This window comes from Anoplolepis gracilipes, chromosome 10 (genome assembly GCF_047496725.1).
Source record: "Anoplolepis gracilipes chromosome 10, ASM4749672v1, whole genome shotgun sequence".
NCBI classification, from domain to species: Eukaryota; Metazoa; Arthropoda; class Insecta; order Hymenoptera; family Formicidae; genus Anoplolepis; species Anoplolepis gracilipes.
Window position 1 is genome coordinate 11204454 of NC_132979.1, and position 15671 is coordinate 11220124.

At 28.8% G+C, this 15671-nt stretch overlaps 1 protein-coding gene across 2 annotated transcripts in view; it reads right to left on the reverse strand.

The window, feature by feature from the left end:
• Window positions 1-933: 933 nt before the first annotated feature.
• The window catches only part of LOC140670718 (serine/threonine-protein kinase SIK3), a 63505-nt gene continuing 48767 nt past the window's right edge, over window positions 934-15671 (reverse strand). For both annotated transcript variants that reach the window (XM_072901442.1, XM_072901441.1), the window contains one exon: window positions 934-5745. In XM_072901442.1, the coding sequence (XP_072757543.1) occupies window positions 5239-5745 (507 nt within the window). In that variant the 3' untranslated portion in view covers window positions 934-5238. The remainder of the gene's footprint in view (window positions 5746-15671) is intronic.

Below are 15671 nucleotides of genomic sequence, written 5' to 3' on the forward strand. Positions count from 1 at the left end.
ATATAACAATATAAAAGTATATAGAAATATATATTCTGTATAAGTTATGTATAGTTATGTATAGTATGCATAATTTTGTATTATCGTTGACTGACATCTAGCCAACATTAATATAAAATTATATATAATTACATAATGTTATACATTATTATATATAATTATACATAACTTATATAAAATTTTATATATTTCTATATAATTTTATATGATCATATATCATATGATTATACATAACAAATTTTTGACCGAGTTTTAAGCATTCACAAAAAACATTTAAAAATTTACATGCTTACATAACGAGTTGTAAAAATAGATTTACAAGTAAACGACATGGTTTAGTGTCTAATAAGACGTCTAACTATTACGCTGCATTTTACCGGTTCGAGTCTTACTTTTTGAAATTTTTTTTTTTTTAATCTGCGGTGAAAGGAATTATTATACTGTTTTTTTTTATTACTTTAACAGAAAAATTATATAATAATTATAAATTATAAATAATTATAAACAGTACTACAGATCACTTCAGCACACTTATAAATCTTATCTGTAGTGTTGTTTCATTAAAATATATCTTTATTTAAAAATGGTACACAAGAATTCTCAGTATGTCATTTCTTGTTTATGATGTCATGTTTCCAATATGACCGCGCCAAGTACCCAGTATTTTTGGGCCAGGATCAAGGAATTTCTAAAGTTTTGTATTACCAACCAAAATCTAACTTAACGTAACAATTTGCTAAATATAAAAAGTTTAACAGTTTATATATATATATATATATATATATATACAAAATAAGGTACTTTCGCAGTTGTATGAAGGATATTAGTGACCTTGAAATGAGCTTAGAAGCATAGTAAAAAACATTTTTACTTTATATTAAGCAAATATATTGTTATGTTAACAATATCATATCACCATATATATCATCATCATCCAAGTTCGTTCCTCTTGTCAGAGAGTGGTGTCCTCTTTACATATATCTGCGATGTACGTCTTCCGCAGTTATATGAGATCTATAGTTTAACGCTGATTCCGAACGACTTAAATTAGAAAGGTACTCATGGTAAGATACTTTCGGTTTGCCATTGCCTTCTGAGAGACGATCGAATAAAAATGTTTATTATCAGATTTCAATCAGAATTCTTCGGCACAGAAAGCACAATTCACTTTGCCACGATCACGCACATATATAAAAACTATATACATATAAATATATAAATATACTATACAGGGTGTCCCAGAACAACCTTCCGTCCGTAAAATGACGTATTCCTGACGCCATTTTAAGACAATTTTTCCTTTATTAAAATTTGATTTGAAGCGTAGTTTTTGAGTTAAGCAAAAATAGTTAGCAAATCACACGTCGAGTATAGAAGGCAGGCAGGAGCGGCGCGGTGCACCGCGAGCGCGGGCGCAGCTGACCGTCCGACTAGTGATTACTGCCGCATGAGTTGCTAACTATTTTATCTTATAACATAAAATTATGCTTTAAATAAAATTTTGGTAAAGAAGAAAATGTCTTATAATTACGTCAGGAATAAGTGTTCCTTAAAATAACGTCGGACGCTGCGATCAGCTGATTGCTACACGCGATGTGTCTCTCAGCTGAGCCGGAAAATCAATATATCGATCGGTTTGAAGTCGTCGACGACAATGTCGATGACAATCGAATGAGCGTCGCCGTCGCGGAGACGGTTATTTCTCTCTTTCTCTCACTCACTCTGTCCCTTTCTTTTACGCACACACTCAGACATACACACATCGCGTGTAGCAATCAACTGATTGCATCATCCGACGGTCGGCGATCCGGAACAACTTTTGGTCATTAAACGTTATTTTAAGGAACACTTATTCCTGACGTAATTATAAGACATTTTCTTCTTTACCAAAATTTTATTTAAAGCATAATTTTATGTTATAAGATAAAATAGTTAGCGACTCATGCGGCGGTAATCACTCGTCGGACGGTCAGCTGCGCCCGCGCTCGCGGTGCGCCGCGCCGCTCCTGCCTGCCTTCTATACTCGACGTGTGATTTGTTAACTATTTTTGCTTATAACTCAAAAACTACACTTCAAATCAAATTTTGGTAAAGGAAAAATTGTCTTAGAATTGTGTCAGAAATATGTCATTTTACGGACGGAAGGTTGTTCTGGGACACCCTGTATATTAAGCAAATATATTGTTACGTTAGGTTAAGGTTAAATTGTGGTCGGTAACACAACTTTAGGATCTTTTAAAAAGACATTCAATGGCAATACGAGTTTGGCCATAGATAACGTTATCAAAGTTAAGGCAAGGTCTTGAATTTTTTAAATAAAATCAATTTTTATATACTCTTATAGCTTTTTATTTGAAGTTATCGGGTTTTTTTTTATATTAGGTTGATCAAAAGTCTTTTCAAGTCATCCATTTTTGCATAAAATGCGAAAAAATTTTCTGACCAACCTGATAGTAAGATATCAGTCTAAGCTAGTCAACACGAGAACTTTTCATTATCTAACCTTATATTATATTTTTTGCTCAGGAGGTCATAAACTACAATATGAGAAAATCAACTGAGTTTACATAGATCCAATTTTATATCAAAAGGTTTTGTAGTTCAAATTAATCTTGCTCGGACTTTAACAACGTCACTTATGGTCGAACTCATACTGCCATTGAATGCGTCTTTTTAGAGGGAATAAACACTGTAACGGCCAAAAAAATAGCTCTTTTTGCGAATTTTTTAACACTCATAAAACAGGTAGATAAATAAATGTTTTCGCATTGAATTAGTTATTTGAATTGTTGAAAAATATTTTATTTAGTTAAATACATTTTTATTTTGATATAAAATGTGTCTGTAGTAGGCTCTGCATGAGCATCGGCCCTGCATCTGAAGTCTTTAAAAGTCATCTGAAATAAAAAACCTAAGACTTTTTTAAGTATATGAACATAATTTCCATTAAGCGTAAACGAAAGTTTAATATTTTAATTATTCGCAAAATAGCACACGTTTAAAAAATAGTTAAAAAATCGTCCAAAAAAATTAACGTTTTTGGACGATTTGTGACCTATTTTTTAAACGTGTGCTATTTTGCGAATAATTAAAATATTTTGGCATTTTTAGGGAAATTTCAATTGTAAAAAAATCCGTACTAAAGATATCATATTTAAAAATATTTTGTTAAAATTTTAAATCATTTGGATGTGAATTGGCTAAGAAAAGTGCAAGTCTAGTTGTGAAAATGTCATACGTGGAACTCTGTAAGGCACACAATAAAACGTTCTATTACTTTTACGAATTTCAGCATAATATTTTACGAGGCTATTCTCCATATATTATATTTTTTTAAAATGTAAAAAAAAAAGAAATCAATTTTTGTCACAGTGTTTATCCCCTTTAAGCTTTATAACTTTTGTCCAAAATATTTTTTCTAAAATGCATTATTTATGAGATAGTTGACCATTTCCAGACTTTTGAGACATCCTGTGTGTATGTATGTGTGCGCGCGCGCGTGCATCATTGAATGAGATCAACAAATGTGTAAGAGCTGGATCGCCTATAAAATAAAATAAAGTAAATTTCAAAGAATGTTATAAGGAAAAAGATCAGAAAAAATGAATTTAAAGAAATCTATCCACAATAATATTTTTGACATTTTGATTTCAAATGCATATTTCTATCTTTTATGTATTTGATGCTTACGTTTGATTACGATATGTAATTAATAATAATTATAATTAATATTAATAATTGTCTCAATTTACTGAAAGTGGTTCAAACGCAGATTCAAAATATCTTAAGTATTTTGTGGTTGCATATTAATATATCATTAATTTGCACTTTTGTATTTTAGCTTTTATTAGCCTCTTTTCGCTTTCATTGATAAATAATATAATCTCTTAAGTTTAAATTTATTTGAATATAAGTATTTGTAAAAACGTTAAACAGTTATTTTTTAAAAATAGAGATTATCTTGGGAAAGATAAGTAAATGATAAATTAAAATCTTATCTTATGCAACATATCATTTTAAAATTACACACATATATATACACATATATCCTTGTTTCAAGTCAATTTTTTATCAATAAAATAGTAAGAATTATATCCAAAGTAATAATATTAAATGGTTTATCTGTACATCATATTGTAACAATTACAAATTCAAATAATAAAAAATAAAAGAAAATTACAGAATTTGTAATAATAAACAAAAAATCCCACTCATGTCTTTCTTCTATAAGGAAAATTAACTGATATATTCACGCATACTGTCACATTATACCACAAATCATTGCACTATATTTTTTATATATAATTCTCAATAGAAATGATGCTGTTCATATGTTGATATTTCTTTATAGTTTTAATTTTATATTTTAAGTACACATTATTTAATGTGTACATTCTTCTTGTGTCAGTTTTTATTTACTGTAACGACATTGTCACAATGTGACTACAGTAAAATCATTTTATGCTATATAAATCTATTCATGCTGTAGATTGTATGTGGCACAAGGAAAAAAAAATATATGTTTATACACTTGCCGAATACAAATCACAATGTCCTTATTTTTCGATTCCTTGTTGAACAAATGTTCAATAATACAAATTAGGAAACTTGAAATTATTTGTCTACGCATATCTAACATAGAAAATATATATAATAAAAAGGAACATTGCAAATTATAATAACAAACAATAGCATTTGATGCACATGTACTGCAAATAAAATGCATGTAGGACAATTTAATGATTTATTCTGTACATCCCCAACAAATACTATTGTAAATACCTATTATACTAATGAACAAATTCTCTCATTAAAATTTTTCTTTACTCGATAAATTCAATAATTATTCTTTAGTTAAAACTAAAGAAAATAAAAAGTATATTACAATTTTGAGAATTATTAAATATACATATAATAGTTAAATGTTTTAAAAGATATAAATATATCTAATAAATCTCCTTATTTACAACTTTGTGTTATAAATAAGATGGCTCTTAGCTTATCTCTCAAAGTAAACATTAAAAATGATATAATACACTGAATGTTACACATACAAATATAATAACATAATAATGTTATTATATATATGAAGGATGGCAATTTTAAAATACCGTTTGTGTATGCAACATCATGTATGCAACGTGTATGTGCAATACTGAAACAGTGATGAACAGTGTATGTTACACTAGGAATGTAACGTAATGTATAAAAAAATGTTACATTATTTGTTAGTTGTCGTCAAACAGTAATACATGAAATCAATTGCTGACAAAGTTGACTGTATTGCAATTGGTCCCCGCTAATCCTACGCATTTTTATTCCTTTCACTTCCCTTTCTTCCGATTCACATACTCTAAGTTCAATTTGTACGCCACCTGGATATTCTAAACTAAGTCCACTACCCTCTACTTCCTCCGTTGAGAATATAAAACCTTTTGGTGGCGCTCTTGCGTCTATTTTTTGTTTGACACGACCTAATATAGCTTCGGAATTTAATCTACTCGATTCATCAGACAAAGTAACTTCGACTTCGGTAGGTATTGTGTTAGTAAGTGGTCTACCGATACCGCGTGTGATACTAGGTCTCAAAGGATCACACGGCTCTGAAATAATAAAACTCGGAAGAGTGTTATAATGAGGTAATGTGTCTTCAAGTGAATCAGGCGATGGAGACGGAGAAGGCGAACAATTAATTAACGTCACTTGTCCTCCAAGAACATCTGTCACTGAAATTTGCGGTGGTACCTATAAGCAAAATTATAAAATTGGAATTAACCACATTTCAAATTCAGTTATGTAATAATATTATATAATATACAAAATTTATTTTACTTTTTACAAATATTTTTCTTTTAAAGAAACAAAACGAAAGAAAAACATTAAATGGTTTTTCATTATATAAAGAGTGAAAATGTTAAACTTATCTTTATTTTAGATGGAATCATTTTCTAGATTTAAAGGAGAATTATTTCTATTTCTTTAAACAAAATCATTTATATTGTTTTTATTTAGACTTATAGACTTATAATGTGCGTATATAAATTTAACACGATCTGTGTATATATTAACACAAAATTTAAGATCAAATTTTAATAAACAGTTCAAATACTGAAATTTTCTCAAAAAATATGTTTCTAAACTTAAATATATAACGACTCATTAAATTATATCTTTTTACAATGTCGAAAAAATCTTTTTCAAAATGCTTCCCCGGTAAAAAATTTCTCATATATAATTATATATAACAATATAAAAATATATAAAATTCTGTATAAGTTATGTATAATTATGTATAGTATGCATAATTTTGTATTATGTTGACTGACATCTAGCCAACATTAATATAAAATTATATATAATTATATTATAAGTGATATATTATTATATATAATTATACATAACTTATACAAAATTTTATATATTTCTATATAATTTTATATGGTCATATATCATATATGATTATACATAACAAATTTTTTACCAAGTCTATAGTAGCGGATATGTTGTGTTTATAACATTTTAATAAATAACAAGGGATTCTTAAAATCTTTTCGATGTTACTTTTGATGTGACCTTGATAACATATGTCAAAGTCAATGTCAAGATTATTGAAGCTGTGTCCATTAATGTCAATATTTATTCAAAAATAAATATTTATAGTAATTATTTTGTAAATATTTCTCAAATATTTCCTAGGGACGCCATCTGTTTCATAAAATACAAATTAGTATCCAGTTGTAATGGCTACTACTTTCACTTGCCGATTATTACAACGTTCGTCAGATTACCTGGTAAAAAATTTGTTATGTATAATCATATGTGATATATGACCATATAAAATTATATAAAAATATATAAAATTTTATATAAGTTATGTATAATTATATATAATAATATATGACTTATTGTATAATATAATTATATATAATTTTATATTAATGTTGGTTAGATGTCAGTCAATGATAATACAAAATTATGCATACTATACATAACTATACATAACTTATACAGAATTAATAAAATTATATAAAGAGCTCCGATTAATAAATAAGTAAATAATAAAGAGGCAATAGGAGCGAGGAGATGTGAATATAAAATTATAAGTTTTTTTATATATAGATGATATGTCGCAATTGTATTGACATTAAGTACATTGGTAATATTCTATAGAATGACGGAAATTATAATAAAGATTTGAACGTTTCGATTCATGTTTTGAATCCTCTTCAGCATAATATATAAATTAAATAAATGAATTATAAATAAAAACGAAATTAATGATAAAACATCGCATAATAAAGGTGTAAGACATGTGTGAACATAACAACCGTGATCGTATTCGCATGATTAAAGGGATCACTGCCTCAGAACCGCTGTACATATTTATCGCATGTTAGTTGTATAAATTACATATATATAAAACGATCCAACTTGTTCGGCTCTTTTATTGTACGGCTTGCATAATAATCCCGCGAGGCAATTCTCCGAGGTTTCCAGACCGAGGGAGGTATGCAGTTAGATTGAGGGGTTAAGTCTATATTAATAAAATGAGTATAATAAATACCTGTTTGTAATAAAGTAATTTACCGTTAGTTTGTGTATAATGGTGGTGACTCAGGAAAAGCTTACAGGATATGCACTCCGTTTGTGTGTTGTTGAATCTATGGTATATATATCGCGATAACTGATGTTTAACGTGTGGTTATGTCGATGGTACAAGTGGTAATGAGCTCAAGGGCGAAAAATACATTTAAGATGGAAAGAGTTAGATAAGTGACATTAGATCTTAGACAGTTTGTTTATTATATCATCGTAAATAGCTGGCAAACATTCTATATCTGTTTGTAGATTTATGCTATTTATTTGTCGTTTAATGTATAACATTTCAGATATCAATCTTTTTGTGTAATAGGGCTCGTTGTCTTTATATAATAAATTTGTTGTTTTTGTTTATACTATAGTAGGCTAATCTGATGTCGACATCAGATTAGCCTACTATAGTATAAACAAAAACAACAAATTTATTAAGACACACAAAGATCCTATCCCTAGTCCCATGAAAACCAACGTGGTATACAAAATTAATTGTCTAAATTGCGACGCTTCTTATGTTGGTCAAACGGGCAGAAAGCTGAATACTAGGATAAAAGAACATAAGACCAACATAATGAAGCCCAATAACAACAAATCAGTGATCACTGACCACCGCCTAACATACAATCATGACTTTGATTGGGACAATGCACAAATACTAGACAACGAGCCCTATTACACAAAAAGACTGATATCTGAAATGTTATACATTAAACGACAAATAAATAGCATAAATCTACAAACAGATATATAATGTTTGCCAGCTATTTACGATGATATAATAAACAAACTGTCTAAGATCTAATGTCACCTATCTAACTCTTTCCATCTTAAATGTATTTTTCGCCCTTGAGCTCATTACCACTTGTACCATCGACATAACCACACGTTAAACATCAGTTATCGCGATATATATACCATAGATTCAACAACACACAAACGGAGTGCATATCCTGTAAGCTTTTCCTGAATCACCACCATTATACACAAACTAACGGTAAATTACTTTATTACAAACAGGTATTTATTATACTCATTTTATTAATATAGACTTAACCCCTCAATCTAACTGCATACCTCCCTCGGTCTGGAAACCTCGGAGAATTGCCTCGCGGGATTATTATGCAAGCCGTACAATAAAAGAGCCAAACAAGTTGGATCGTTTTATATATATGTAATTTATACAACTAACATGCGATAAATATGTACAGCGGTTCTGAGGCAGTGATCCTTTTAATCATGCGAATACGATCACGATTGTTATGTTCACACATGTCTTACGCCTTTATTATGCGATGTTTTATCATTAATTTCGTTTTTATTTATAATTCATTTATTTAATTTACATATTATGCTGAAGAGGATTCAAAACATGAATCGAAACGTTCAAATCTTTATTATAATTTCCGTCATTCTATAGAATGTTACCAATGTCTTAATGTCAATACAATTGCGACATATCATCTATATATAAAAAAACTTATAATTTTATATTCACATCTCCTCGCTCCTACTGCTTCTTTATTATTTACTTATTTATACAGAATTTTATATATTTCTATATACTTTTATATTGTTATATATTGTATGATTATATATGAGAAATTTTTTACTTGGTATTCCTGTCATTTACCGAAAAAACAAGGTTTTGATGCTCGCGACCATTATAATTACTAAATAGAACATAACTTGAAACAATGTATGTGATATATATATACATTATTTCAACAAAATGTAAGACCTTGGACTATGGACATGGATCTTTTTTCATTTTTGCAGATTGAACAAATAAGAAATCACTTATTATACACTTTCATGAAATTTTTTTTTAACATATATAACATAATATAAATATTTTATTTATTTCGGTACTATATGCCCGTATATACTTTAATAAGTAAAGACCCGATAAAAAATTTCTTATGTATAGTTATACAGAATTGAGTATAATTATACAGTATTCTACACAATTGTGTAAAAATATGTATAATTATAGATGACGTGAACGTGATCTCGCTATTTACAAATATTCTATTAGACCTAGCACTTGTCAACATTTCTAATAGATGGGATTTTTTACGTAACAGTTGCGATTTACCTGAATCGGAATTTTTAAACGGAATAAAATTAGTTTTGAACTCTACTTCCTTCACGTTCAATAACGTCATATACCGTCAAACATTTGGTACTCCCATGGGTTCCCCCCCTGTGCCCAATTGTAGCAAATATTGTTATGTAAGATTGAGAAGAGAAGGCTCTAAACACGTTACGGTTTACTCCCCCATTATATTTTAGATTCGTTGACGATATCTTGATGGCGGTTCCTCCCACCTCGATCGATTTGACTCTTTTTGCTTTTAATTCTTTTCACGACAGATTACAGTTTAAGTAGGAAGATGTAGTATATAGGTATAAATGAGCCATACACATATGATTTAAATAATAAATTGTTTAATGCAAATTAAAAAATTGCCATAAATTAAAAGTCGATTCGCAAAGCAAATGTGAATATGGTCATTGCGGTAGTAATCACGAAATATGAACAAATTAAACGGCTAATAAACTAAATTACGATGAATTCAAATTGATAAAATACATAGTAAAATACGCAATACAAAGAAAACAAACAAAATAGACCTCGCGAAATAAATAATACAAATAGAAAGTAAGAAAATAATCAACATGTGTCGGACGTTTCGGCTTAATTTTTCAAGCCTTCTTCAGCGCAAGTATTCAAATATTAACAGTCAGTGTATGATAAAAATTAACGTAAAATGTGTGAACTAAAGTATAAAATTTTTCATAGTTTGCTGTTGTAAATCAACAAAAAAGATAAGTTTCCAAGAGTGTTCAACAGCCTTGTGCTTCTCTAGTTTGTTAATTAGGAAGAACGTGCTGTGACTATTAATTGTTTATATGACCGTCTGGAAACGTAATAAATAATGGTGATAATACGAACGTCAATATAATTTGATAGAATGCACGTAACGGAAATTATGTATTCCCAAAAATTGTAATGATTTTGTGATATATAATTAACGGCACTGTTACACTTGGTCGTTGTGAGTAGAATTCCATTATGTGGAGACAATCGGTGTTGAGTGAAGACGGCAAATTATTGTTATGAGACGACATTAAGCGGGATATTTATACATGTGTGAACTAGTGTCGCAAAACGGGGAGTTTTTTAATCATATTGGTATAGGCTTCAGGTAAGCATTCCGTATCAATCTGCAAATTTAAACTATTATGTTGTGTTTTTATGTGCAACATCTCGGAAATTAATCATTTACTGTAATGAGACTTTAACTAAAATTTCCACATTGTCTCAATCAAAATCGTGATTTTCGTTAATTCGATGTTCAGTTATAACTGTATTATAGATGGTATTCTTGTTGATGTGTGTCTGTGTTCGTTGATTCTAGTTTTTAACTTTCTACCAGTTTGCCCGACATAAGACGCGTTGCAATCGTTGCACTTAATTTTGTAAACCATGTTAGTATTGTCGTATTTTGTAATCGTGTCTTTCTGTGCTTTAATAATACTATTGAGTTTATTGAGACTAAAATATGATATAGTCGTTCCGGTATCTCTGACAATATTTCTAAAATTTTCAGTTAAGCCAGGGAAGAACGGGATAGTGAAATAAGAAGCCTCTTCTTTTTCGCATTCTTTACTGTTGTGGTTGATATTATTGGTTATATGAAATAAATGTTGTAGCCGTTGGTATTGATCGTGTTAAAAATAAAATCTAGCGGGTATCCATTTTCCAGTAAGATGTTAATAATTGAATCAATATTTTTGGAATGGAATTACGGATGTAAAAGTAAAAAGATTCTGTCAATCAATCCGATGACTGTACCTCTTTTTTGACTAATTGGGTGTTGTGAGAAAAAATTTAAATACCTGCCCAAGCATGCCGGTTTTTGAAACCGGTCAAATATAATGTTCTTATTATCGACACTAAGAGTAGTGTCCATTCAACCTGTTGTTAGATTCTGTTTTTAATGTAAACTGAACTCTCAGATGGAGTGAATTAAAGGTCGTCACAATGTGATCAATAAGATTGGTAGGAACGGCCAGAATTATGTCGTCCATGTATTGGTAATAAAAAGGTGGAGTGTATAATAGAGACTGCAGAGCTTTATCCTCCAAATCTTGCATCACTATATCAGCTATGATGAGCGAGAGGGGGAAACCCATTGGGGTATCATGTGTTTGCTGATACACATGTCCATTAAAGGTGAAAAAAATGGAGTTAAGGATGAGTTTAAGTGTACACATGAATTCGGGCTCCGGAAGATCACATTGACTGGCAATAAATTGTTATCTATTTGATACACTTCTAGGGCCAGGTTAATCGGAATGTTGATAAAGAGGAAGACTACATCCAAAGAAATGAGTTGAAAATTCTTATCTATTTTTAAATTAGACAATTTATCAACCAGATCGAAACTATTTTTTATGTGACTTATGAGTGCAGGAAAACTTTTGACCATGATGTTGTGTAAAAATAGTGCTAGATTGTATAAAAGCGTATTCACCGACGAAACTATTAATCTGTAAGGGCAGTTAACTTTATGGACTTTAGGAAGACCGTATACTCTTACAGTTTACTTTAGAGGTGAAGAAAGATCACAAAATCAATTTTTTAGACGTATCATTTATGGTTGAAAATAATTTTATAATTTTTGATTGGTTCCATAAATCTACATTTTCTGGTAGATATCTTAAATTTTACTCACAACATCCACACTGCAAAAAAGAGGCACGATCATCGGACTCGTAGATAGAGCTTTCATCCTTTCACATCCCAGATTCCATTCAAAAAATTTTGAACTCATTATTAGAATTCTTCTGGACAATTGCTATCCACTCAATCTATTTTTTCAACGTCATCAATCAACGTTTAAAGGTTTTGATTTATAAGCAGAATTCCACTAACAATAGGGCACGAGAGAATATTTCTACTTTCTTTCCCTTATTTACCGTCTGTAACGGAACAATTTAAAAACATTATTAAAAACACAAATGTTAAATTATCCTACGTTAATCTAAATAAATTGAAAAATTTCATTAAAGCACATAAAGATAACATCCCGAATGACTTAAAAACGAATGTAGTAATAAAATTAATTGCGATGCATCCTATGTAGGACAAACTTCTAGAACGTTAAAAACTAAAATCTCAGAACATAAACTACATATAAACTACATATAAATAAAAATACCACTAACAATTCAGTGATTACGAATCATAGACTACAATACAATCATGATTTTGATTGGCATAATGTAAAAATACTTGATGAAGTTTTCTTTTATAATAAAAGACTTATCTCTGAAATGCTTTTTATAAAAAGACAAAAAAACGGTTTGAATTTACAAACGGACACAAAAAATTTTATCGAGTATATATCATGACGTCATAAACACGCTCCCAAAAATTTCAAAGTAGAGATACCGTATATAAACTGTTGTCTAGTCAAAATTTACTGAACACATCTGTGGATTTATTCGACATTGTAAGTAATTAATTAAGAAAATTTACTGTACAGTTTAGTCCCAGATAGCACAAAGGTGAACATAAGTTCATAGAGAAATCATTTTAAAGAATATAGAATTAGAAAAATGAATATCTGAAGAATTCTTGAAGAATTATCCATAATCAGTTCGTCTTAAAATATCCTTTATAAATTTTAATGAATACTTTGCGACAGTACTATGAATACTTTGAGAATTTATAAGGAATTACTTGTTATTTTTCCACGCATGCGCGAGACTATGTGTGTTCAGTTCGGACTTTATCTCGTAATCTCGTGCAGTGTGCAGTGTGCTACGTGTATTTTGCAATAAAAAGGTGGCAATATATTTATATATATATATTATATCAGACTACAAAAGCACAGTGCTACATAATTATATTAATAATTGGGTGTTATTGAATGGTAAGTATTAGTTGAACTAAATATATTCCTACTACCCCTAACTTCGAAATAAACGCATGCAATCTTTATTTTTGTTGTTCATTCAGTAAACAAGCTGTTTTAGTTGGTTTGCCAACAGATTCGATCAAAATCTCTATCTATTGATAAATTTAGATAAATATTTGTCTGTATGTAGTTCATATTCCTTCAACAGGCGATTTCTGGCTATATGAATACAAACTTCTATTATATATGCATATATTACTTTTATATAGAATATCTTATTCCTTTAGTCTTTCTAATGTATAATATAATGTTATATAATTTCATACATATATTTTAATACAGATTTATCAAAGTCACTCACGCATCACAATAAAAGTTTTAGACGAATTGAAGAATAACCAACTACTATAAAAAATAAAAGTAAGTTGTATTTATATGGTAATATAAACTGATTAAATTACATTTGATATAAGTTGTTTATTATATTACATATATATTTACTTTTTTAATTATATATGCATATAAAAATATAATATATATTGTATGCACATATATTTAATTTTAAATAAGAAGTTATATTTTAAAAAAAGTTAAAATATTAATAATATTGTGTATTAATTTTTCCTACAAAATTTCTTATGTTTACTGAAAAAATATACTAAATCTAAAAAAATAATTGATTCAATATTTATAAGAAAATATTTATTTAAATTAAAACAATATTTATTTAAATAATTGATTTCAATATTTGCAAGAAAATATTTATTTATATTAAGCAAAAATATATTTGAATCAGTAAAATATATATGTATATTTTAATGATTCAAATATATTTTGGCTTAATATAAATAAATATTTTCTTGCAAATATTGAAATCAATTATTTTTTTAGATTTAGTATATTCTTTTAATGTTCCAAATACTATTCTCATTAAATTCATAAAGTTTACATTTATGGAAATGGAAAAATATTATATAAATACTATATGAATACTATATGAATACTTTAAGAAGTTCTCAAGAATTCCAATCATGGTGCATGTAACTTCCACAATTATTCTTATTGTATTCATCTATAAATTCATAAAGAATTACAAATTAAAAAAGAGAAAACTTAAAGAATACTGTTAGAATTCACTATGCTATCTGAGGTGACTTAGATTACTCCAAATTAGTCTATATGAATATCTAAAAACATTTCCAGGATTCAACTGGCACTGAAATCGAGTCACTATTCTCCATATCTAATTACGAAAAATACTTCCTGGCTTAGCAACCACTGAATATTATTACTTTGTTAGAAGACTGATAAACGTTATTTTTTTTTGTTATGTATATACCATTTTTACGATTAATTATTTTACCGAGGTCAGTTTATGTTTTTTAACGACTAATATATTACCACCGATACTACATCAATTTTATATTTATTTGTGCTGAAGAAGACTCAAAGAATGAGCTCGAAACGTCCGTTATTATAATTTTATTTCTATTTATAATTAGATTATTGATTTTATGAATTTGTATAAATTATTTAGCTCATTATATCCAAAATTTTTTAATTTATTCTTAGATCTATATTACCTTCAGTTACATCATAAGTTTTGCGATATATTCTTTTGCTCTCTACTGCCATTATTATTAATTTATTTTATTATCTATGAGAAAACCTCGTTATTATTAATTCAATCGATTTAAGAAAAAACAAAAAGAGACTTTTATTCTATCATAGACCATTTTAGTACAAAGAAATATTACATTATCTCCTGGACCTGGATAGATGGAGTGAGTGTGCATAGACATAGTAGTACGAGCGTGCGTATATTTTATGTGTAAAATAGAGTTTAAAGAATAAAGAGAGACAGTTTAGAATCATTTATAAGTAGTTTAGTATTAGAAGTAAAAGGGCAATTGGAGACAAGTATATATAAGGCGAGGGAGAGGAGATTTTCAATGAGAAGTAGGATCGATGAGAGAAGAGGTTATGGCAGCGCCGGTAAGGCTAGTAGGACACCGACGAGAAATAAACTGGAAAAAAAGGACAAACAGAGAATGTTAGATCTGAAAACGGAGGATAAGAAGGATAGGAATATAGATAGAAAAAAGGTAACGTTTGTAGAAAGCAGAGAGTGTGGTCAAGAAATGC